The sequence below is a fragment of the Elgaria multicarinata genome, chromosome 9 (assembly GCF_023053635.1).
Source record: "Elgaria multicarinata webbii isolate HBS135686 ecotype San Diego chromosome 9, rElgMul1.1.pri, whole genome shotgun sequence".
Lineage (NCBI taxonomy): Eukaryota > Metazoa > Chordata > Lepidosauria > Squamata > Anguidae > Elgaria > Elgaria multicarinata.
The window spans coordinates 98,214,374-98,241,044 of record NC_086179.1 but is presented as its reverse complement, the minus strand read 5'-3'; the positions used below and the strand labels follow the sequence as shown (position 1 = coordinate 98,241,044).

The 26,671-nt window shown below is 44.8% G+C and overlaps 1 protein-coding gene across 2 annotated transcripts in view; it reads right to left on the bottom strand.

Annotated features, from left to right (window-relative positions):
* Positions 1-26,671, bottom strand: part of VWF (von Willebrand factor) — a 250,378-nt gene that overhangs the window by 156,119 nt on the left and 67,588 nt on the right. For both annotated transcript variants that reach the window (XM_063134384.1, XM_063134386.1), the window contains exons 18-23: positions 25,435-25,595; positions 10,552-10,655; positions 7,308-7,446; positions 5,689-5,826; positions 1,589-1,738; positions 244-384 (exon numbers count right to left, since the gene is read on the bottom strand). In XM_063134384.1, the coding sequence (XP_062990454.1) occupies positions 244-384; positions 1,589-1,738; positions 5,689-5,826; positions 7,308-7,446; positions 10,552-10,655; positions 25,435-25,595 (833 nt within the window). The remainder of the gene's footprint in view (positions 1-243; positions 385-1,588; positions 1,739-5,688; positions 5,827-7,307; positions 7,447-10,551; positions 10,656-25,434; positions 25,596-26,671) is intronic.

The following is a 26,671-nucleotide window of genomic DNA, read 5'->3' as shown; positions in this document are numbered from 1 at the left end:
TCCAGTTTGACTTTTGCCTTCAAAATTAATTATTATTCTTAGGTTAGGTTCTTCCTTTAGAAAGACACTTAGATGGCTCTCCAGGTATAGATCAAGACCACATACTCTTAGGTTCAACTATGCGCGAATATTAGGTCTTCCCAGACTATTCCACGGACTTACCTACCATGATGTAAAACCTGTAAGTCTGGGCAGATGCAGCCCACTGCCCCAGCCCAACATTGTATTCACACTTAACAGTACCTTTGGGACATCAGCACACTGTGGATTAATTTTCCAGGTATTCCCAAAGTCATTTGGATCCACCTCAAGTTGCTTTATGCTGCTGGTCAAGTCATTGTTTTGGTTACCATCAAAATTCCCACAGAGGCCACATACTTGATCCTTGAAAAGAAATAAACCCCAAGACTGTAAGTCCTCCCACTTTATGCCATCAATCGTTTAATAAAAATGAGCCCTGTTATCCCATCCCTGCATGCAGGACAGAGTACTCTAAGAAACCAGCATTTTGCCCAAGGAGCTCATATAGGGCGGAGGCGAGAGAGAAATGATTCCATTTTACCCTCACAACAACTCTACGTAATAGTTTAGGCTAATAGTGTGTGACCAGGGATTTCAAAACCAGCCTAGAGATGTAAAATTTCTGTAAATTTTAAAGTCATGAATACCCTGTTTTCCCCATTCCCCGCCCCCAAATATAGAAATTTGGGGGGGAACTGAAATATATACAACTTTCGTATCAAACCTAAATTTAGTTTGTTGCTTCAAAAACATAACATCCACCATTTATAACATAATAATCATATAAAATTGTACTATTTGACATTTTTAGAAATGCACACAGCAATTTAATTTATTTCAATAGTTTTCTAGACCGCCTTTTAGGGTACAACCTTTCCAAATGCAGCTTATGTGAATAAAAAAATCCTCTGCATGTTAACCCAGAAATAAGACCCACTCTGTTTAATGCAGATTACTCCCAGATAGGACTCAGACCTCAGAAGAGTAAATGCCTTGCAGTGCAATCCTATACACATTTTCTCAGCAAGCCCCATTGAGTTCAATGTGACTTTTCCCCAGGTGGGTATATGATTGCAGCAGTAGTTCTGTACAAGCAAAATGTTAAATATTCCTAATACTAAGAGAGCGGAAAATCGCTGCATCATCTGCTACCTTAGTGCACATGTATCTTAGTTGTTGCCATCTAAGAAGAAAAAAATAAAACTTGAAAATAAAACCCACAAATTTTGTAGTAAACAAAATAGAGCATTATGTAGCGAGAAACAGACTTGATATTTCCTTACTTATTGGCACTGGGCAAGTCCTTTGCTTTTTGACAATGGTCTTAGGTGGATAGCGTTTGCTCCTCTGTATTTTATACCATCTCCTGTTTTGAATTTAAAAAATTGTATTCTCTCTCTCTAATATATATCCCAATGATATCTATATATTATCTTTGGTAATGTTGTAGATTAGATTGTAATTTTACTATTTAAGCCCCCTTGTGGAACAATCTGAGCAGAAAGGCAGTGGCTGACATCCATACATAAATAAACCCTTATTAGGTAATGTACCAGAATGGGCTTACTTTGTAATGCTCTTTCAATATAACATTAATTCCCATGTCCTGGTCCCAAGTTAGAGAGATGCCTCCTCTACCGAGTAACAGAATGTAGTAGCGTCCAGATTTCAAGACTTCAAAGCTGGCTTCCTCTCTAGGTGGTGTCAAGATGTTAACCTTCATGGGGAAAAAATACCCACCCACCCCCCAAAAAAATCACATTTCATGTAATCATAGTTCAAACATTGTTGACAACAGCTGAGTTGTTTACTTCTGTACCTGAGTTGTTCTAAGCCTCTTAGCAGCTTGGCAGTAATGAGAAGCACCCGCTTGGAGGTCCCGCCAGGGCCAGTTCCTCCGCTGGAGCAAGTAGGGCAACAGTCATTGGGCCAACCTCCGCCCCCATCTGGCCACACACCCCTTACTTGCCCATGGCTTAGGCAGCAGCCCCTTCCGCCTTCTCATCTTGGCACTGAGTACTGAGCATGCCTTACGGATCGGCTCAGTCGTTCAGACTGGCAAGCATGAGGCAGGCAGTGAAGCAGGGCGTGGGGGGGGCATGCTCTGCCTCACTACGAAATACGGGCTGTTTCTGTTCCCCACACCTCTGCAGAGCCAAGGATTGTACTGTGAGAATGAGTGCAGGTGGGCAGCACAGCTGTTGCTTTTTTTTAAAAAAAAATCACCATTGCGTGGAGGAGGGGAACCTGCGTGGCCGAGCACTGGCGGGTGAGGAGAGCCAACAGCCCAGCAGAAGTTGGGGAAGTGGCAGCTCTGGGGGCAGGAGGAAGAGCAGGAGCTGCAAGGGTTGAGGGCAGCTTGGTGGCTCTGGGCACGTGTTTGCTGGGCAGGGTAGAGTGGCCGGATGTGTGTGTGTGTGTGTGTGCTCGCGCGCGTACCAGTGAAAGGGAGAGAGAAGGGAGGTGAGAGTTCATGGGGATGTACGAGTATGTGACTGAATGTGTGTGAACTGGTGTACACGGAGGCTACGTGCCTGGGGTGGGGTGGCCCTGCCCCACTGCTGGCATCAGGTTGCCAATGTGCTTGGCCCAGGCCAATTCAGATTTTGGGCCAAACAAGGTTCCTAATCCTTGCCCTGAGCTTCCCCCAGCCCCCGCTTCATGTGCCCCCGTTTCCCCTTCCTGTGGAACCCGTGGAATGAGTTGCTGCCTGCTGGGGCCTTTTCTGTCCTGAACCTACTTCCAGTCAGCTTCGCTGAATGATCCTGATTTTGAGGAAGGAAGAAAAATGCCTATTAATTTTCCAAACATTATTCATAGTTTTATAAACCTCTATCTAAAGTCCCCAATTTTCAAGCTATAATTTGTTCTAAGTGGTTTTAAAGTTGTTTTGATATAGTTTTAATTTTCTAATATTGTTTTATTGGTTTTATATTTTTGTGTATTATTGGGTTTTTTATTGTTCTACATCACTGTGGTGACATTTATGGAAAGGGAGCATATAGCAGCATTAGCAGCAGCAGCCGCCGCAACAACAACAATTGTTGTTGTTGTTCAGTATAATTTGGGATGCAAAAGAGAAGAAACCAAGCCAAGGAACTCATAGCAGCTGTTCTTGAAGTAACCAGAAAAGGCCTGAGAGAATTCAGCCCAGGCAGCTCCTCCCCACAAATTCCCAGTGGCTGCTTATGCGCGGAGGGATTAGTAAAGTGAAGCCCAACTGTATGTGTTTTTACAATTTCTATTGTTGATTTTAAATGTGATTTCTTTTCTTTAATGTGATTTGAGCTTTAAAAAATCAATATATACATGTCTTCAATAAATGAAAATGCATGATTATTATTTTTGTACTTTTATTTTGGCACTCCTTAAAAACAAAATTTTGACTGAAAAATGTTTGGATTAACACTTCCTATGCTTAAGCTGAAAACAAAGCAGCATTGTGTGACTTCATGTTTCACTGCAAACATATTTGCAAACCTCCAGTATTCCAGGGACAATAGAGAACTCTCGGAAGTTTAGGTAATGGTAATTCTATAACACACTGGAGATCTGTGAAGGATGAATGCAGGGACATTCCTGGCTGTTACAACGCCCAAGGCAAACAGCTGAACTCTGCCCTCTGTAAAGGGGGTTCTTTTTTCCCCCCACCCCGTCTCTCCATGAGGTGAAGAAGAAAGCGCTTTGATTTCCTTTGCACAACATGTGGTTCGAAAGAAGGGAGAGTAATGCAGCCATCGAGATACCTTTTTCACCATCTGACAGTTGTTTTTAATGAATATTTAAAAGGCGTACAAGCTGCTCCTGGGCTGCAAAGTACTGCTTGGGTAAACAGGAGCCTGTTTCTAAGACAGCAGGGCCAGCGCGCCACTTCTCAGCTTTCTCAGCACTGAAGAAAGGACCATTCCAGGGGCCGCGATGATGATGATGATGACGACGACAACGACGACGATGATGATGATGACGACGATGATGATGAGAGACTGGGCTCTGAGAGGATGCCAGCCAGTTGGGAAGGAAGCCTGACAAAGGGCAGTGCTGACCTGCTCAAAGGCACCTGAGGCCCTCTTCCTAGTACCTCCTCCATGAGAGGCTCAGAGGGTGACATCAAGAGAGAGGGCCCTTCTTAGCGGCAGCTCCAATTTTGGAATGATTTCCTCACTGAGGCCCATCTGGCTCCAACGTTGCCATCTTTTTAATGCCCAGTTAAGGCTATGCTCTACAGCCGGGCATTTGACAGGATGTGATGGAATTTTAATGTCAGTTGTTTTATCAAATCCTGGTATTTGACTGTAAATGTGTTTAGCTGTTTAAACTTTTTAAATTGTGTATGTTAATGTTTGTATACTATTGTTGTGAAGTTCCCAGAGAGATTTGGCTGTTGGCCAGTGTAGGAATGAAATGAAGTGCATGCCAACACACAGGATGGCTGCATAACTCTGGCAAGGTGGTACACAGCCCCAGAACTGCCTTGAGGCAGCTGCTGATTACCTCTTCCTAAAATAGCACAGGTTGAAACCAGTGAGTCTCAACAACTTCCTGAGGGGCAGAGGGAAAAACCTATTAATTTTCAAAAGGCAGGAGGCTTACTATTATCAGAGGGGAGAGTCAGCAGAGGGTTTTCTAGTTTCTTTCCTCTAACCAAAAATGGTTGCAGCTAGGGATGGGTGAACGAGCAATGTTTGAGATACCCAGAATCCTCCAAATGTCATCTCTCTGCTTATCCCTTGCCTGATTCCTGTCCACATTTGTGATTGTTGATCACTCTATGTGAACTGGAATCTTGCGCAATTCGAGCACTGATCAAGCAGGAAATTTATGCTAATCTCCCCAAATTTGAACAAATTTCCTCCATAGGCTAAAGCAGGGCTGATTCAGTCTACTGAGGAAATTTGTGCAAATTAGGAAATTTGCTGAAATTGTACTGAGAATGGGGAACGAGATGGATGTAAGCACACATTTGACAATTTGCAAATATTTTAGGCAGACGTGTGTTCATGCTTGCATTCATGCTTGGGCTTCAAGTGGGACATGCTTGAATGTTTTGCAAGCAAAAACGAAGTTCTCATACATCCCAATTGTTGCTTCAATGTGGCGGCTTTGAAATGTCATACAGAAATGCTGCATCATGACATAGTGTCATTCCCAGGGACACAGTTGTTGGCCAATAGAAGTGTTTTAACAACAGATTTTAAAAGTGATGTCCTGGGAACAGTGTTATCATATATTGAGTCATTTCATACAGAGTGGCTGCTGACTGTGGCTCTACCAACACTTGAAACAGTAGTGGCAAAAAAAAAAAATGGGTTAAAGGCAAGAAACTGGAAATCCCATTGCCACCTCCTCTCATAATGGTATGTCACACCCAGAACCAATAGATTTCACCCTTTGTCCAAAAATTATGACTTTTTGGTTAGCTCTTTTTTCCCTACCTTCAACCCAGAATAGCTAGGAAAGCATCCAGTGAATATTTCAGCCCAGTTCTTGGCTTGGGGAAAGTGTGCCATCTAGCAAAATCATGTCCAGTATTTTTAATGTGAGCCAGAAGGCAGCGGTGGCTGTTTGCTAAGACGGAAGTACCTTGTTCAAACTTGACAGAAAGCAACAGCATGCTTGCTCCTCCACAGAAGTGCTTCTGAAAAGACAAAGGGGGGGTGTCATACTTACATCTCCATCATACAGCTCTATCACGCCACTGTCAAATAGAATGGTAATCCTTTTAGTGCACATCTCTCCTGTGAAGCTGCATCCCTCATTGGCAATGAATATCCGAAAGGTTCCACCATCATTGTCACCACAGTAATCCTTTAAAAAATATGGACATTGAGAGCAGATGTTTGGAACATACACAAAGATTGCCATCTTCAAAAATCAGAAGTCTAGGAATCTGAGGATTCTCTAAGCATCATCAAATTTAAGAACAATAATCCCTGAGATCTTTTTGTTTGCCTCTTGATCTCTCTGAGTAAAAATCAAGTATTTGTGATCTTATCCATGCTTATTTGCAAGGAAATCCCACTGAAACCCACAGCAGGAGTGTGGGGCATGGTTCCCTCTGCCCAATCCCAAGGTGCTGCAATGCCTGTGTGAATGCAAGAACAAAATGGCAAGAGCGGTCATTTAGGTCTTTCCCTCCCTTCCATCTGATTGGGTGGGAAAAACCTACCCATGTATATTTAGTATTCTTGCCCATACTATATGTGATTGCACCACAGGGAAGAGGTTGCAGAGGACGTGAACTGGGCCTGGATGGAGATTTGAATTTAACCCAAGCCCAAACACCTGTAGGACTTAACAGTTTAAAGAACAACTACGGTAAAAGCTTTTCACTCCTGTCTGCAGTTATATGTGTAGGGGTCACACTGGTTTAAAATGAATGTACACAACTGGAAGCATGCAAAGTTGCCATGGACCAGCCTATTCCTATCTCCCCCAAAGTAAAGCACCATCCTCTCCAAGGCTACTGGAACAGAGCTTTGCAACTTTATCCAGGGTTCTAAAAGTTTTGTTTGGCCGTGGTAGGCAATGAAATTTATAGCTGCCAAAATTGCCACCAGCTCTGCCCCTTCCTTAATTTGGGGGTGAGGATGGGAGACCAATCTGTGCCATTTCCACTGAGCTTCAGAGGCACTGAAAAAGCAGTGAGGAATCTCTACTTTTCAACTGCCTTTCGCCAACACAATATCATGGAAAGCTTCCACTTTTCTGTTAGGCTTGGGAGAAGGATGGTTTCTTGTCTCTGATACTACACTGGGCTGTGGAGACACTTGGAAACAGCCGTACTTCTCATGGCTTTTCTGTCTCCAGAGCCCAGGACAACATCAGAGAAGAGCCCTCATCCATCCCTTGCCAGATTAGAAGACCATGTCACCAGGTGACATGTTGGCAAGCACATTTGTTGACCCCTTGATCTGTCTCACTTGCCACTCAATGACTTACAAACCTTCTGATTGCAATTATTTCACTGGCCCATGTTTGTACCACCTCTGGGAACATGGAGCACTTCCTGTAGCCTCATGAGGACCCAATCCCTTTGCCTCCTCCCTCCTGCCTGTTGATGGCACACAGCATGGAATCACACTCTTAATTTAAAGTTATTACTGGCAATATAACCTACATTGAAACGTGAAGTGAATTTAGGAGATTCTTCTCTGGTGAAATTTCTGAAGAATTTTGAGGGAAAGGGTTTCAATAAGTTTCTGGGGTAGTTTTACATGTCTTTACTCACAGCATGTTGTCAACTACCACTCACATCTCCCAGTATGCCATTCTATCTCAACTCTTACCTCAGCTAGTACATACTGACAGTTGCCTGGAAATGTGTACTTCAATCCATCAAAGGTCAGGTAATGGGCTGTACCAATGACTGAGCAGGTGCCATCACAGATATTTTCTGTACATTCCCATTTTCGAGCACGACAAACACTGCAGTGGGCAGGAGACCAGCAGTTAATACTGGTTTTGTACATCGACAAAAGTCTGTTTTCTAATACGGTACTAAGACAAAAAAATCTATGTCTTGGAGAGAGTATGCAAAGCTCATGACTTACTGACAGGAATGAAGGAGATATTGGTTTGGTTTGCAATTTAATATGAACTGGTCTAATTCACACTTCCCAAACTAATCCATGAACCAGAACACAATCATCCTTCAGTTTTTGCACTTCTCCGAATGTTGTGATGCAATTCTCTGATTTAAACATGCCATCAAAAATGGGGACAATGGGGAAAACAGTTACAAAAATGCATACATAAAAGAAAATAGCATAAGAAAAAGCATATACTAGTGGAAAGGGCTTGCAAAAATGGATATATTAGAGAAAAATCACAAAACGCCATACCAATTTTCATGCATACAAAATGTGAACAAGCAGGCCTGTGAATTTTTGTGCAGACCTTTAAAAAAAAACATTCACAAATTGATTTGGAAATGGACCAGTATCACATTTTTTAAACATCTTTCCAAATCAAACACATTTTACCAGGATGGGTAAATGTTTTGATCCGTTTGCTTTTTGCTAAGATTTTACTAACATTTTCATAACTCTTCATCAGTGAGACAGAATTAATTTGAGTTTTGTTTGTTTTTCAACTGAATCTGAGAAAAAGCTAAACTGACCAATACATCCAGCCAGGCAGGGAGGGGGCCACCTACCAGCCTAAATTTGGCTTCCATGAAGGTCCAAGTGCTTCAGCCTCCTCCTCTGGGGATGTCCCTTTTGAGACACAACCTATGAGCTAATGGGACATGACCCCTGGCTCCACCCCTAGCCTGCAAAGGGTGCACCCCTAACTGCATGACTGGCCTGCAAGTTTCTGCCAACGCTTTACCAGCCTTAGCTTCTGCTCTAGTCCGCACTTAATAAAACAGCATTTTTAAATCAAAGTTAGCATCTCTACATACAGAGAATACAACCTATACTTAAGGAAATTTTAGTGATTTTATGAGGGGGATTAAACATATGCTAAAATCTTTCCCATCAAAAACTATACAATTTAAAAACAGATTGAATTTGACTGGATTGCACCCAGTCTGTTTTATGAGGTGCTTCTGAAAAAGCCAATAACTTCCTCCTTTAAAGAAATGAACTGTCTGAGATATATTTAGGTAGGGCACATTGAATCCATAAAGCTCTATAAACAGCAAGTTAAGTTACCACAAATAGATTCCCTCCTTACTTTAATGCTACATGAAAAACCTCCACCACGTTCTTATTAGCAGAAAAGGCCTGGACATAACATATAGTGGAGAATTTTACAATGTGCAATCATTCACCATGGACATCCTGTTCTATGCTGGTTATTCTCTTATGACAACACTTTTATTGCCCTCTAAAGGCCAGTATAGGTTAAATATGGCACATAATAAGATGTTATGCCCCTCTTTTGTGATCACATTGCTTTTTAGTCATAGGAACCAGAAAAGTAGTAGAGAACATGAGATTTCACGTCCTCCAATGGCCTCTGTTTACCAAGAATCATCACTATTTTCTGGTCCCTCTCCTGGTTAAATTACTATCTCTATTTTGATTCTTAATTTCCCCAAAGGGGAAATTTTAGAGTGACTGTTAAATTTGATTTGTTTACTATAGTTGTCACTCCGTAGGTTTCAGCAATCAGCAACCCTTAGCCTCAGGTCTCCAGAAGTTAATTCTCTGAGTTTGGGATAGGATGCAGTTTGCCTCTAGTAGCCAGGTATACTACAGAGACACACATGAAAACACTGAAGTACCGTATACGACAGAACCTCCATTTCACTGGAGATGGGCAAGGTTGCCCCAGCCCATCTCAGATGAAAAAAGTTGAGTTATTTCTGGAGAAGGGCAAGGTGGTGGTGGGGATAATGGAATCATAGAATCATAGTAGAGTCCAACCCCCTGCTCAATGCAGGGATCCACCCTGAAGCATTCCAGGCAGATGGCTGTCCAGCTGCCTCTTGAAGGCCTCTAGTGTGGGAGAGCCCACAACCTCCCTAGGTAACTGATTCCACTGTTGTACTGCTCTAACAGTGAGGAAGTTTTTCCTGATGTCCAGGAAATAACTACTTCCCAAAACAGTCCACAGTTCAGAAGATAGCTCTGCTTCTTCTCACCCCTAATTCCCAAAACACTCTATTCACCAGCCTCCAATATTTGAAATATCCTCCTCCCCTTCTCCTAAAAGTTTCACCTGACTGCTCAACAGCATCAAAAGCAGCAGCAGCAGCAGCAGAATGCCCAGAGACAGGGAAGATCCCTCCCCACCATCACCCCAGCACCCAGGTGCACTGTTTATCCGTGTGTCAATATACCCAGTGACCCATGGCATATTGCTGATATTACATTGTTCTGATTATGTTGTGATTTTTTTAGACATTTGAGTTTCAAGATGATATTAGACAAGTGGATGCCAACAGGATCCCACAACAGGGCCCAACACAACTCTTATTCCATCTTCCTTGCCTGCCACAACTGCCTTGGATTCTTTGTATAGAAGTTGGGCTGCCTTTCACCCCCAGTTCCCTCCCAGGCTTAGAGGGATTCCTTTGATAATTTAGGGGGATGCTCTTCTAGATGTCTCAATGAAGAATCTTCTTGTGCCAGAAGCAGATTGATTGTGACGTAAACTTTATCAGATGCCTCTGACAAAGAGAACTCTAATCCACGAAAGCTCATGGAATTCATTATCCTTTAAGGGGCCTGACGCTTGGGCAGTTTTGCTGCAACAGACTCACATTGTACTTCTCTGGAATTTGTCATAATATAGTTTGTCAAGCTATATTTTAACACAAATTTATTCTCCTTCCGTAGTTTATTGATGCCCAGCATTATAAATAAACAAAAACAACACCTCATGCTGGATGGTGCTGGAAACAGGATGATGCAATAAGACATTTAATTAAAACTGATAGTATTATAGAACATTTATTGCCCTGTCAAAATAATTATATGTAGCATACAACAACAGAGAAATGTGAAGATTTAGAGACACTTCCCATAAATTCATTATTCTAAAAAGCAACCGTCCATGACATGCAAGGCTCTTCCTTACCAAGTGTTGCAGTCTTTTGTCACAGTCTCTCCAGGAGCATACTCTTGGCCATTGTGAAAACAGGGACATTTTCCTGATACAATGCATTTGTTTCCATGTCGTACCTAGAACAAAGACAAAAAAATGTTATTTTTCTTCTTCTTCTTGCTCTAATCATGTTAATGCTTTTAAAAATACTTGACCATTATTTGATAGCACAGGACTGGTCGATTGACCAATGCTTTTTTGACTGGTCAAATGCTCAACCCAAGGTTCAACCCTAGGAACTCTGAAGGGATAAGTGGGATAAACTGCTCTAAAAAGAGTGCACTAAATCTCTTCCCAAAATGCCAGTCTTATGTGCATAGCCAATCTTAAGCAATAGGAGACCTCCACGGTAACGCCTGGAATGAGATCTGAATTCTCTCATTGGCACTCACAGCACCTACATGTTTTCCTACCTTTCTTTCTCTGGTTCTTGAACTGGGGGATGGGGATGTGTATGTGGCTTCCCCTCCTTCCTTGTAAAAGGGGGGATTTGGCCAGATGCAGCTTCTTACACGGGTACAAATTTCCACTTCTACAAAGCTTTTAAAGTTGGAGGAATCCTATCACTGGAGAGCCAGTGTGGTGTAGTGGGTAGAATGTTGGACTGGGAGTCAGGAGATCTGGGTTCTAGTCCCCACTCAGCCATGGAACCTCATTGGGTGACTTTGGGCCAGTCACAGACTCTCAGCCCAACCTACCTCACAGGGTTGTTGGTGTGAGGATAAAATGGAGAGGGGGAGGATTATGTATGCCACCTTGGGTTCCTTAAGGAGAGAAAAGGGTGGGAAATAATAATAATAATAATAATAATAATAATAATAATAATAATAATAATAATAATATCTTTGCATTCAGAATGGTATATGTCATTGTCCTAGTTATGAAAAATGAGATTACAGGAAGAGTTGAGCAACACTGCCCTCTAGTGCCAGACAAAATTCAATGCTTCTTCATAAAATGGAACAATATGATACTATAACCTATGATAAGACTAGCAACACAGTCATCATGATGGCTGGGGTGTATACAGGTGGTGTGTATATTGCAAGAAGTGCTGGTGGGGAGGGGCTTGCATACAGAGTTACATTGTGCATGCACTCAGATGCAAGAAGGGGCCAAACCACACCATGCCGGGACAAGTGGGCAGGTTGTGCCATTACTGCAATAGCCTGCTCCTTGCTCTGAGAATCAAGCCTGCCCTCTATCTGCTCTCTATATCCTCATCTTGGGTTATATTCCTTGGCCATGCATTAGGGTGGCAAAATGTTTGGAAGTGGATTTCCAAATATATAAAGATTGTTATGTGGCATATAATGATTCCAATTACTAATGGATTATTTTAATTCACATGCAACACTATGATTAGCTGGGATCACTTAGTCAGCATGGAGATTTTTTTGATGTCCTGTATGACTTGGTCCTCTCCTGAATTTGAAGAGAAGAGAGGAAAAATGGGGCAAAACAAGCCAATAGTTGGAGCACCGAGGATAGATCTAAGTAATCATCTTGCACCAATGACATCCAGGACTGGATTGAAGCCTTTTGTGCCTCCTGTCATGACAAGGCCTGTTCCCCTTTGTATGTTTCAGGCTATCAATCAGAATCAGATTCTGAAGCTGCAGAAACAGGACTAGAAACGTCCCAGCTTACACAGGAAGTGGGGGAGGTAATACTCCCAAGCTCTTCACCTGCTATGGAGGGATCTTCACCAGACCTTATCATTGAAAACATTAACAACTCACAGTCTGTGGGAACTCAGGAATCCTTTAATGGGGAGGGGACTTCAGAGCTGGCTGATCCTAGGGTCTGCCATAGGTTCAACGGGCGGAGCTAAAGGTACGTGAGAGGCGTCAGCTTGTCTAGCTTCTCACCTAAGGCTTCTTCCAAGAAATCCTCCTTAAAGAGAAAGGACCTTCTTCCCTTTTCTTGAAAGAACAATTATCTTGCTTAGTTTAGCCAAGTGTTATTCTAGAGGAAAGCTCCTATGCTTTAAACTCTCTTGAAGTGCAAAGAGATGTTTATTTACTGAATAAAGCTCTGTGGATTATTTGGCAGACTTATTATCTTGCAATAAGGAGGGAAGGAAGGAGGGCGGGCGGGCTAGGAAACACGACACCTCCAGCACCAGATCCTGGGCTCCATCCGTTTCTCAAAGAATAGAAGGTTTTAAAGGGACGGGCCTCTGCTGAGCTGAGCCCTCCTCACCCTCCATGACAATCTCCTCTAGATCTCTTGCCTGCACTAACAGGTCAAAATGGGGATGCAGGTCCCTGCAATGGAGAGTGTTGATTCCTCAGAAGATGCAGGTTAAAAGTAGGGATGTGCACGGACCCCCCCGATCCGCTTCTCTTCCAGATCCACAATTTGCGGATTGGGCCACTTCACTCCACCCCACTCCGCCTATAGTCCGCTCCGCTCCACTGCGGAGCTCCGGATCCGGATCGGAGCTCCGCTTCCCCCCCCATAGGCTTGCATTGAAATCCAAAAAGTCTACAACTTTTTTTCTGTTAAAGTTAGAAACCTCAAGTTTGGCACCATGACACCTCATGGACATATACACACGCATGCCAAGACTCAAGCCAATCCCATCATCCCCTGATTTTTGGGGAATTTATGAAAATCGGACACCCCATTTTCAGACATGGACTGTTCTCCGACATTTTGACAGATAAAAAATTTGGAAGCAGGCACCCTCACAGATGCCATCTAGATCCACATTCATGCCAAGTTTCAAGCAAATCCCATCATCCCCTGATTTTTGGCGGGGCTTAACCTCTAACGCACCACCCATAACCCCAATTCACACCCCTTTCAATATCTCTGTCAATTTTCATGTTAGAAACCTCAAACTTGGCACCATGATAGATTATCCATGGATACACATGCATGCCAAGACTCAAGCCAATCCCATCATCCCCTGATTTTTGGGGAATTTATGAAAATCGGACACCCCATTTTCAGACATGGACTGTTCTCCGACATTTTGACAGATAAAAAATTTGGAAGTGGGCACCCTCACAGATGCCATCTAGATCCACATTCATGCCAAGTTTCAAGCAAATCCCATCATCCCCTGATTTTTGGCGGGGCTTAACCTCTAACGCACCACCCATAACCCCAATTCACACCCCTTTTGATATCTCTAGTCAATTTTCACGTTAGAAACCTCAAACTCAGCACCATGATAGATTATCCATGGATACACATGCATGCCAAGACTCAAGCCAATCCCATCATCCCCTGATTTTTGGGGAATTTATGAAAATCAGACACTCCAGTATCTCAGGGATTTAAAGCTGCAGACAGCTCAATGGGGCCATTTCAAAGGAAATCCCAACATGCCATGAATTGGGGAGTAGAGATAAACCTATATGAATCTTCTTCCACACTTGAAAAATGGATTTGGAACTTCCAAAAGTCTAAGTAAGCGCAGGAAGGACTTATCCCCTGAGTCAAAGCAAGACACACACAAACCATCCCTGCGAGGCGGGCAGGGGAGGAGGGAGGGAAGGCAGGCAGGCAGCAGACATTTCTGGGGGCATAAGGAAGTGAGCCAAGGATAGTTTCAAAGCCAGTAATGCAAACCATCCCTGTGAGGTGGAAGCAGCACAGAGAGATGCCTTTTCTTTTGCACCCCATAACTAACTAGAAGGCTAGGAGGATAAGAGTAAAGCTTTGTGATCCTTGCTTCAGAGTTGATTGACTGCACTGTGATCACAGCCATTATTAAACAACAACAAAATAATAATGTTAATAATAGCAGTACTAATTAATATTAATAGCAATAATAACAACAACAACAACAATAAGGAGTTGAACCACAATGAAAGCCTGCCTGACTTCACTGAAAAGAAAAAGCCAGGAGAGCTTGGGCTATGGGGTGTAAATATAAAATGGAATAAATAAATAAATAAATAAATAAATAAATAAACAAACAAACAAAGGAGGGGTGGGATTAAAAGCAGCAGTGTTGCTGAATAAACAACAGGAAGAATTTTTTTAAAAAAGGCTATATCTGTCTTTTATCAGTAAGAGGGAAGTGGACGTGCCCAGGGGGAGGGGGAATTGTACCAATTTTGACTGTCCCTGTCTAGGGACCAGTCTTTAAGAAGCAAACTTACACTTCAAGTCATGACAGGCATTAGCTTCAGTGTTCAGTCTCTCCACGGGTTACTCTTTGGAGGGCTCTGATGACCCTCCAAGGGCAGGACACAGTGTGTGTGCACTGGGCACGTCCACATGCCCTTGCACCACATCTATTCAGTTGTTCACCAAGGTTAGGGTGGGTAGCAGTGCTGTGTTTCCTATCTGTTATTTATTTGCTTAGTATATGATTTCAGGTTGTGTTTGTGCATTTGGTGGGGCTACTGTTTTAAAAAACACTGGGAAAAGTCCGTTCAGACTAAGAAAGAGAAGTTTCCCAGTATCCCAAGTTACCCGTTTTGCCTATCCCCTCCTCCAACTTTGGGATCATGTGATCATGACCAGGAATTGACTCTGCCCCTCAGCACTTCAAAAAGGTACCTCTCCCGGGTTTTTTACCCGATTTTTCCAAAAATTCTAGCAAGCGAACCGCACCACACAGAGAGCTGAGACTAGGCTCAAAATGACCCCCAGCCACGACTCTCTAAGCACAAGAAGTTTCAGAAAGATAGATTAAAAAACAACACAGTTATCCCCTATTCTTTTCCGCAATGCAATCCTATGGGTGAAATTTTCCAAAATGGTGATCAGATCGCGCCGCGAAAAGAGAAGCGCTCTGCCTATGGGCGCTTCTCTTCGCCGTGCTTCTAAGGGTCCGCGGTCCACTTCTATTCCACCTCTGGGCAAGGCGGAGCAGGCCAATTCGCTTCTGATTCTACGATTCTAATCGGAGCGGAGCACACCTCTAGTTAAAAGCACACAGAGTCCAGAGGACTTGATTCAAGGGTACCCGGCTCAAGGACCCCCAATACAACAGGCTTGGAATCCAGAATGGATTCCTAGTCACTGTTCCAAATTTTTACCAGTCAGCTGGATAAGGACCAATAAACTTATACTCAATCCAGGCAAGATGGGGGATACTTGGCTGAGCAATACTACAAACGAGAAAGATCTTGGAATTGTTGTAGATCACAAGCTGAATATGAGCCAACAGTGTGATATGGCTGCAAGAAAGGCAAATGCTATTTTGGGCTTCATTAATAGAAATATAGCTTCCAAATCGCTTGAGGTACTGGTTCTTCTCTATTCGGCCCTGGTTAGACCTCATCTAGAATATTGCGTCCAGTTCTGGGCACCACACTTCAAGAAGGACGCAGACAAGCTGGAGCGTGTTCAGAGGAGGGCAACCAGGATGATCAGGGGTCTGGAAACAAAGCCCTATGAAGAGAGACTGAAAGAACTGGGCATGTTTAGCCTGGAGAAGAGAAGATTGAGGGGAGACATGATAGCACACTTCAAATACTTGAAAGGTTGTCACACAGAGGAGGGCCAGGATCTCTTCTCGATCCTCCCAGAGTGCAGGACATGGAATAATGGGCTCAAGTTATAGGAAGCCAGATTCCAGCTGGACATCAGGAAAAACTCCCAGTTACCTAGGGAGGTTGTGGGCTCTCCCACACTAGAGGCCTTCAAGAGGCAGCTGGACAACCATCTGTCAGGTATGCTTTAAGGTGGATTCCTGCATTGAGCATGGGGTTGGACTCGATGGCCTTTTAGGCCCCTTCCAACTCTACTATTCTATGATTCTTTGAGATTTTGTTAGTGGTGGTTTATCTGCCCAACTGGGTGGTGTTCATCCTGTTCTAGAGGGGGATGCAGCCCCTAAAGGAGTGCTCTTGGAGTATAGGAGTGCTCTTGGATTTAAACAGTGACTATGGGCTTTGCTAGACCTGCCGGGATAAGCCGGCAAGGAGGCGGGGCGACAGTGCGCTGACGTCAGCGTGCGCTGCCTCGGCTTCCAGACGCGGGACGCGCAGGGACTTTGGGATCCCTGCAGCGTCCGCTAGTTGTTGTTTTTTTTTTAGTTTAAAGGGGCCACGTGCGGCCCGAAGCCTCCGGACCAGGTAAGTCCATTTTAAAAAAAAAAATGAAGCCCCCCCCTCCCTGTCCCCGGCCTTGCCCTGGCAGCGCCGCTCGCCTGCTTGCTTAGGCAGCGGCGCCCGGCACTCTCTCTCTCACCCGCCCTCCCCCCTTGCCATCCCCCCTTGCCATCCTTCCCCCTGCCCCTCTCTTCCCCCCCCCAGGCCGATGGGCGCTGTGCCAGGTCCGTGGCTTTTCGCGGCTACTCGCAAGTAAGCGAGTAGACGCAAAAGCCATGGACCTTCCTAGACGTTTCGCAGCTCCGGCCTGAGGCCGGGGCTGCGAAAAAGACGCGCCATAAGCGACTTTGCTTATGGCGCGTTAGAGGAGGCCTCAGTGCGGCCTGGGCCTGGATTCCCCTGTGCATCATCTGGACGCACAGCAGGGAAACCGGGTCTCAAGGTGCGCTAAGGCCTCGTCTAGGAACGCCCTATGTCTTTGTCACCAGAGGTGTAGCCAGCCACAATGGCATAGAGTACTTTTTTTCAGCTTTGCCTGGAGTTCTCCGGCATGACACCTGCACTGCCAGAGCCTTTCCTGGTACAAGGTCCTACCTCATCAAGAAAAATAATAATCTGGCAGTGCAAGGCTTTTTCAAGGCTTCCATGCCTAGACCAGTTCCTTCTTGCACCTGCAGCCTCTGCTGCATTGCTTAAAGAGGCCACTCCTCTCTGATTGGGCACCAGGACAACAGAAAGGACACCCTTGCCTTGCCTTGCCTTGCCTTCCTTTCCATTCCCAGCCAGACAAATGTGAGCAAGGGGGGCTTCAAGCTCCAGTGCTGCTTATACTTGGTAGGTGAAGGATGGGGGGGAAATGGCAACTAAGCAGTGCTGGAGAAATTGAAAGTGGGGGGATGAAGGCATCCACTGGGAAGTGGGAGCCTCCGTCTATATGACAACAGGATTGCTCCTCACTGAAAATAAACCCAAATTTTCGTTGATTTGAATCTAGGCAAAGAGCGTCACACTGCAGCAGCAACAGCAATTTGTCTCTTGAATTTTTTTTAATAGTGCAGTTATTAATGCATGCATATGCACATACGATGCTATGGAGGAGAGAGGAGCGAAGCTATAAATTTTACCTGCGGATCTCCGCAGATTCAAATAAGAGAAAAACCGAGTGGGGGGAAAGGAACGAGGCAGCAAACGAGGATGCGGGGGTGGGGGGGAAGCAGCACGTTGCAAAGGACAACCCTCCAAAAAGAAAATGGAGGCTTTTCTCCAAGGAGCGAAAGGGGGACACGTCTCCTCCCTCGGGCTGCCTATTCTCACCTCTTGGTGTTGAGATTATAAGCTCTATCTGTGGAGCTCCACAGAATCATATAATTTAAAATTATAATGGTGGGAAGGAATGAGAGAGCCAGAGGAGGACGCGATAGGTGGGAAGGCGGGAAATTGGCCAATCACTTTGTCCTGCTCTGAAAGCTCCGCCCACATCAAAACGTGATTTAACTCCCCTAATGACACATAACCATAACGCGGTGCAAACTCAAACGTTGATCCAAACATCGCAGTAAATCGCAATTACGATATGCGCATTATCGCATTAAAAACCCAGCGCTGGGTTCAGACGAATAGACGGCTGTGTCATATGTCCTGAAATGTGAATCTGAGCATTTATGTTGAGGTATCTGCTTGGAAATGTTCCCCTGTCACGTACACAGGTTATGTAAGTGTATCCCACCACCCCCTTTATCCCACCGCCCTTTTCCTCTTTGTTGTCAGCTGACCCTATGTGAATAAAAGTTGTGTGCAAGCTCTGATCGGGGTCCGACCCTGTTCGAGTCGCACCTCAGTATACTGATACTCGGTGTCCTCTGCAGTGTTTTCTACGCTCGTCTTTCATACCTAAGGTCAGGGACAAGAACCTGCCATATTTCTAACAATTTCTGGTGCCGTGACTCGGATCCGTCCCTGAGCAGGCTGCGGGGCCCGACAGCACGAAGGCACGAGGCGGAAGAGAAGTCGCGACCGGCTGATTTCAGCTGTCTCTCCGGCGTGGGACCGCGCTTCGGAGCTCCGTAGAACCCGCTGGTCAGAGACGGGCTAGGCTCGAGCCACTGCAGACGCACCTTAAGGGTCGGTCCCAGACGGATGGAGTGAACAATATGCCCGGTGAGTGTGTTTTGTTAGAAACACCAGAGCACCTAGAGAAGGGGGGGGGACTCACTTGTGTGGTGTGTGTATGAAGGACAAAAGGAGGACTTTTCGGAGAAAGTCCCACGGTCCGCCTGAAGGTGGAGTTCCGAGCCGCGGTTCCTCGATTACAAGCTGAAAGGCGGATTGAGGCCGGCGGAGAACGAAGTGATTAAAGTGTTTGTGTGAGTGTTTGTGTGAGTTCTAGGACCCCTATAAAAGGATGGGTGGTTCACAGTCCCGTCAAGGGGGTGGACCCACGCCCTTACAGTGTTGTTTGAAGAATTTTAAAGCACTTGTGTGGTGATTATGGAGTAAAGATGAAAAAGGATAGGTTAGAACAACTGTGTCCTAGAGAATGGCCATTATTGTGTCCTTCTTGGCCAAAAGGGGGTTCTTTCTCCCCGGCACTTGTTAGCGCTGTTCATGTTATAGTGACAGACACAGGGAGATTAGATCAGTTTCCTTGGCAGACTGTGGTCACCTCTAAGCCACCACCCAAATGGGTGTTTGCCTGCAACCCTGTCATGATGATCCGTAGAATAAAACCTCAGGAAGAATCATTGAAACATTCTGTGAAAAAGGAAGTGTTTCAGCAAGGAGAAGATGATGATCTTGTGCCTACTCCATATACTATACCCACAGCCCCCATGGCATCCGCGTCAGGAGATTGAATCTCTCGCTAGTACCCACTGCCCCACATGGCATGACTCCCAAATGCTCCTTAATTCTTGCCCGCCGGAGATTAAGTCCACAATATTGGCAAGAGCAAGAGTGCAGTTTCTGTCCGGGAAGCCTGGGGCCACTGAAAATGAAATTACAGCTGCCCTTCCTACACAAGACCCTGGTTGGGACGTGAATAGTGATATCAGGCAAGAGAAGAATGAGACTCCAGCCGCCTTTTTGGAAAGGCTGCGGACAGGGTTCGAGAATATGAGCTTACCAGAGAATTTGCGTCTAACGACTATGCAATTTATCTGGCAGGCTGCCCAGATATTCAGAAAAGCTCCAAAAGACTCCGGGAGCCCTGGGATTGCCCCTGCTGGCCTTACTAGAGATAGCAAGGGGGGTGTTTGAGAGAAGAGATGAAGAAGAAGAAAGGGCGAAAGAAAAGAGAACTGTGAAAATGATAGCAGCATTTTAGAAGGAGGGGGAGGGGCAGAAGAAGGGACCAGGTGAATTGTGAAGAAGTCCTTGAGATAGATACCAAACCTCACCCCGACCTGTCAAATGTGCCTCTTGTAAAAGCAGACTTTGAAACGTTTGTGGATGGATCCAGTTTTGTTAAGGAAGGACAGAGATATACTGGATGTGCTGTGGTCAAGGTTGATCCTCCCTGCGAATACTTAGAGCAGCTCCCCAACAAGTATTCAGCACAGGCAGCCGAACTAGTGGCTGTGACGAGAGCTTTAGAACTGGGGGGCGACAAAAGTGTCAATATATATACGGACAGTTTATATGCCTTTAGAGTTTGCCATGCACACGCTAGGCTGTGGTCTACTCGAGGGTTTGTGTCTTCAAATGGGCAGCCCGTGCAGCATCAGGACTTGTTAGAACAACTGCTGCTAGCCGTCAAACTCCCCAAGAAAGTTTCTATCATGCATGTGCGGGCCCACGGCGAAAGTACTGACCCCTATCTGAGAAGAGGAAATCAACTCGCAGACGAAAAGGCGCAGCAAGCTGCCATGGCTGGGGAAGCGAAGATTTTGCCACTAGCCCATTTACTGTATGAACCACATTACAGCCAGAGGGACTTGGAAATCCTACAGCAGACTGGCCTAACTATAGCAAACTCTCCTGATGGTTGGAAGAGTCTTCCTGATGGAAGGATCTGCATTCCTAGCGACCTATTGCAGCCCCTGGCTCGGTTAATACATATAAAGCTAGGGCACCCCGGACCAACGGCCCTCATAGAGTATGTAAAAAGGCAGGCTTACGCCCCTGGAATTACAGTGGCAGCAAAAAGAGTGACCCAGGGGTGCCAGACCTGCCAGAAAGCGAGCCCTGCCCAGAAGCAGGTTGCCCCGGGAGGACGACCCATAACATTTTATCATTTTCAGAGACTACAAATTGACTTTGCAGAATTGCCCCCCTCAAAAGGATATAAGTTCCTTTTGGTCATTGTGTGCCAGTTAACGGTGGGTGGAAGCGTTTCCTTGAAGGACCTGTACGGCCAGGGTAGTAGTTGTCAAGCTCCTCCAGGAGATAGTCCCGAGATACGGGGTCCCCGAATGTTTAGAGAGTGACCACGGGACTCATTTTACATCTAAGATGACGCAGACTTTTGCTCAAGCTCTAGGAATAGAGTGGAAATTGCATGTCCCTTGGAGACCGCAGGCCTCCAGACAAGTAAAAAGGATGAATAGGACCTTGAAAAGTACACTTCAGAAGTTGCAAATCGAGCTCCAAATGTCCTGGGTTACGGCGCTACCAATAGCCCTGACAAAAGCTCAGATCATGCCCAGAAAGGGGGTGGGGGTGTCTCCCTTTGAGATGCTTTTTGGATTTCCTCCCTGGATCACCAAACCCAGCATGTCATCAGTTACATGGGAAGTGGGAGATCAGCAGTTGAGAGAACACTTAACTGGCTTGCAGTCCTGTCTTTCACAGCTTCGAGAATATGCAGTGACGCCCCAGACACTTCCCTTGGACGCCCCCTTGCATCAATACAAGCCAGGAGACCGAGTGTGGCTGAAGAAGTGGAATAAAGTGACTTTGGGGGAGTCTTGGGAGGGGCCATATGTGGTTGGACTGGTGACGCATGCCTGTGTAAAATTGCTAGGATCAAATAAGTGGACACATTGTAGTAGGTTAAAGCCATACATCCCTGAGGACACCAACGTAGGTCCCTCTGCCACAGTACCGGAAGCTGACAGAGGTCCCATACAAGAAGCCAACAAGGAAAAGACATACACTTGAAAGCACCTTGAGAAGGCAAAGCTTAAAATCTGTTTTTATAGACAATAGTGCACAAGAGAATATTTACATTCTTACTTCTTATACTATTGGTGCTTCTCACAGCTATATTTTGGAGTTTGCAATTGTGAAATTAAGAATGCGGCCTTACAAAATCGCCAAGCCCTTGATTTTATTTTAGCCTCGAAAAGAAGTGTGTGTGTTTTGATCAAGTCCCATTGTTGTATGTATATTTCTGATTATGCACCTAATATTAACCGCACTATCCATCATATAGAAACGTTGGTCCAAGAAGGTCCTTAGAAAAACGAGAGAAGTGATTCTATCTTTTCTTGCTTATGGTCATGGTTGCCTGATATTAGATGGATTCGCAGTCTGGTTCCCATAGTGCTTATGGTGTCATTACTGTTTCTTTTATTGCCATGCTGTATTCCCTGCCTTACTGCTTTGATTCGTAACGTGTCCGAGTCAGTCACTCAAAACCAAATGAGAGTTACTTACATGGCCCTAAGCCAGCAAGATCGAGACTCGAGAGAAAAGCACACTGCGATACCTCATGAAAGTAAAACAGATAAGTGAGACTTCACATCAATTTAAAGAGAAAGTGAGTCTCAAAGGGGGATTGTAGGAAATGAAGGGGTTAATTGAACTTTAAGCTGCCCTTTGTGCTTTCTGTAGACCCTGCAAGAGGATGTAGCTGACTCACACATCCCAGAGTGGTGTGGAATGGCAGGGAAGGGGGATGGGATTAGATAAGGGTATCCTGCTTGGAAACGTTCCCCTGTCACGTACACAGGTTGTGTAAGTGTATCCCACCACCCCCTTTATCCCACCGCCCTTTTCCTCTTTGTTGTCAGCTGACCCTATGTGAATAAAAGTTGTGTGCAAGCTCTGATCGGGGTCCGACCCTGTTCGAGTCGCACCTCAGTATACTGATACTCGGTGTCCTCTGCAGTGTTTTCTACGCTCGTCTTTCATACCTAAGGTCAGGGACAAGAACCTGCCATATTTCTAACACCTGCCATCTGTCCTCTGCTTTGCTTTTCCACCATTGTGTGTGTGTGTGTGTGTGTGGAAAGGCAGAGTACAAATTTCATAAATAAATAAATAAAATTATTTTATTGGGTAGCTGTTTTAATTTGTTTTAGATTTTATATTGTTTATTATATTTATGTTTTCTATGGTGTTAACCTTTGTTTTATGAACTGCCCAGAGATCTTCCACTATTAGGTGAATCAGAAATGCAGTAAATAAGGAAGTGGCTAAATAAAAATAATGACGGTTCTTTCTTGTCTGTAAGCAAGACAAGTTTTTGTAAGAAGATGGTGTTTATTGAAACCACAATTCCCATCATCCTCTGAGCAGACTTGTCCTAACTAAAGTCTGCTAGTGTTAATTACCAGTGTTAATCTCTAAACTGGGCTAAGGAAGGAAAGGAACCTCTCGTGCAAGCACTGAGTCATTACTGACTCTTGGAGGGATGCAAGCTTTCACTGACGTTTTCTTGGCAGGCCTTATAGCGCTGTGGTTTGCCGTTGCCTTCCCTGGCCGTTATTACCTTTCCCTCAGCTAACTGGGTACTCATTTTACTGACCTCGGGAGGATGGAAGGCTGAGTTGACCCAAGCCGACTGCCTGAAACCAGCTTCCGCTGGGATCAAACTCAGGCCGTGGGGAGAGTTTCAGCTGCAGAAACTGCTGCTTTACTGCTCTGCGCCACACGAGGCTAAACAAAACCCAAAAGTCCATAATTTCCCTCTTTCAAACAGAAAGTCTTTTCCTATTAAAGATTTGCTAATGCTGTTCTTTGTTATGCTCAGTGCTGGATCAACCTTTGCAATTTGTACAGTGTCGTCCTTGTCCTAATGAGATTTGCATCTGACAGAGAATGTGGCAAGACTGAAGAGTTCCCGTGGTACAATTCCTCCAGAAAACCCAGTGGTGCAATGCTTTTATTACACAGAGGTGGGCAATTTGTGGCCTTCCAGATATTTTGGCCTATAACTCCCATCAGCCCTAGTCACTATAGCCAATGCTGAGGGATGATGGGAGTTGTAGGTGAAAACATTTATTTATTTATTTATTTATTTATTTACCACATTTTTATACCGCCCAATAGCCGAAGCTCTCTGGGCGGTTCACAAACATCTGGTTGCCCACTCCTGTTTCAAACCAAACACCTTAGGACCAATCCTCACATTGGTGTCTTTTGTATATCAACATGGAGCAATGTTTTACTTTAGCTGTACAAACTGTAACTGTAGTGAAGTCAGCAAACCTTCAAGCATATCATTAGTTATCCAATGGAGTTCAGGCTATAACAGAGATGGTCTAAATCCATGCAGAAGTCAGAACACAGGCAGGCAGGCAGGCAGGCAGACCAAGAGAATAAGGCAACAGCAGTAGCGATCACAATAACAAGCAAGAGGTCAAACACAGTCGAACAGTCAGGTACATGATGTAGTCCAAAAGCAGGATCATTAGGCAGTCCCAAAAGTCAGGAAACAGAGCATCAATGACAGGGCCCAGTTCAGGAAGCCAGATCCATGGCAGGGTTAGAATGGATGAAGTTATTCCAAGGCTGGCTGGGTTTTCAGTGGAAGCGTTTTAGCCCAAAGCCTGCTGGACTCCACCCAGAGCTCAGCTGCAGTAATCAAGTCTCCCTCTCCAGACCCTTTCCTGAGGACGCAGGAGACCGGCTAGCCTGTCTCTTGAGGCCACGGTGCTCCTGGGAATTGGGGCCACTCAGCCTCTGCCTCAGAAGCAGAGCCCCTTTCCCCTGATGGGTGGCCCGCAACTACCTCCCACGAGGTGCTTTGCGGGTTTGGTGAGGATCCCTGGTCTGGGGCCTCTTGCTCTTCCTCTGACTCCTCCAGTGGGGGCATGGAAAGCAATGGACATGTCTTCTGAATATGCCGTCACATAGTGAGATTCCAGATATGCCACATAGTGGAGAGTGTTGTTGAACAAATGTGTTCATTACTCAAGAGGTTGTTGTTGTTGTTAGTGTATCCAAGGAATACAGGGCAGGGCACACCCTCCCCGACGCCTGTTTAATCCCCACAACAACTCTGTGAAGTAGGGCTGTTTGGCTAAAGACTAGTCTATCCACACAACACATGCATCCAATGTAGTGGAAAGGGAGGAGGAGGGGGGTCACATTCACTCTCCTGATTCACAGCCCCCCTGAGTATTACATTGAAGATGTGAACAAAGCGCCCAATAGCTCACATTGAGCTCTGTACGTGTGACTGGGGAACCTGTCTTTTGCTCTGGTGATACCATCAGCTGAATGGGGTCATGAGTAGGGTCAGTGCTTGTGATTCTACTCCCCCCTCCACACATTCAGTGGATGTGTGAAACTGCAGTGAGCTATTAGGCCAAAGTCACCCACAAAGATTCACAGCTGAGCAGAGATTTGAACCAAGGTTTCTCCAGTCTAAGCTGAATGCTCTGACTACAGCACCACGCTGGCAGGCTGTAATAGAAGAAAGGGTGATTTGCTTACACTATGGGCTGCATCCAGACTAAATCATGCTTTAGTCCCATTGAAATGAACCAGACATAAACTAGTAATGACTAACGTGTCTAACTGATTTCAATAGGACTAAAGTGTGAATATCTTAGCCTATATTTTCACAAGAAGTGCAAATGAAGAGTCACAAATAGGTGGATAGGCAGGTGCGCAAGACAGACAGAAAGAGAAGCAGAAGAAGAATGTTGTACTGTCATTTTCTTACCCATCCAGTGGGGCAGAGGCAGCCAGACACACATCCATGGCTGACACAGCCTAATTCATAGGTCTGACAGGTCTTCATACATTCTACTCCTTTAGCTCTTGGATCATTTGCAGGGCATACAAACATGGTCATTGGGTGCCTACAGGCCAAGCTTCGTTTTGCTTTAAGACATAAAGAAAGAACGCTATTGTTAACATTCCTTGCTAGAAGTAAATTGTAATAATGCTTTGAAAGGTGTCAAAGGTCACATTTCTCAAAAGTTCTAAACATCCACAAGTTTGAATGAGACCAACAACTCAAAGAATGAGGTTGCTTCCAGACGAGATCAGTTCACCAGAGCTGAGCCACTGCTATTCCTGAAGAGAAAGAAGGTCCCACGGAGAACTTAATGACGTGTCCTATTATCCATGATTGCCCTTCCCAATGGCAAGGACCCTTCTATCACATTCATCCACTGGTCAGTTCCATTGGGCAAAGGTCCTCTGCGATGGTAGCTACACAGCCCCATTCCCACTGCCTCACTTCTTCCTACTCCGCACGGCTGAGGGGATATTGATGAGCTGCCTCTTAATTAGTTGTAGTTTGTTTTTATCTGGTACGGTATTTTAAATTTCTTGGTGCCAGCTCTGTTTGACTATTTTATTTTTATATTGGAGTTTTGAGCTTTTATATTGTATTTTATCATCTATATTTTATTGTTTCAAACTTTATTGTTTTAATTGTTGTGAATTCTTCACTAATCCCACACTCTTGCTGAATAGAAAACAATAAAATGGGCAGAAGCTCAGCACAAAAGCCTTTAAAAATCTCGGCAGTATTTTGCCTGTCCATACTGAACAGGTGGATGGCTGCAGTTCGACTGGGGGTGGGCTGGGGGGGATGAAAAATAAATTGTGAGAAATAAATCCACATGAGAACAACACAGAAAACACAGGTATGAAATGATTTCACAATGATATTGTCTGGATTCTCCATAAAAAGTGAGAGAACAAAGGACGGCAGTTCCATCGGACTTTTGGATGAGAGTTTATCCAGATTATTTCATGTGATTGCAAAACTCTAGGAGGAATTCTAGTGTAAAGCTTGTTCACACCAGACTTATGCATTCAGAACAGCATTTCCCATTCATAGTCTTATATATTTCAAGAAACGCCTTAATGCTTCATACATTTTGTAGCCTTAAGCCCCAATATATTGACATATATGTAGATCTGCATTTGTTTGTAAACATGGTCTA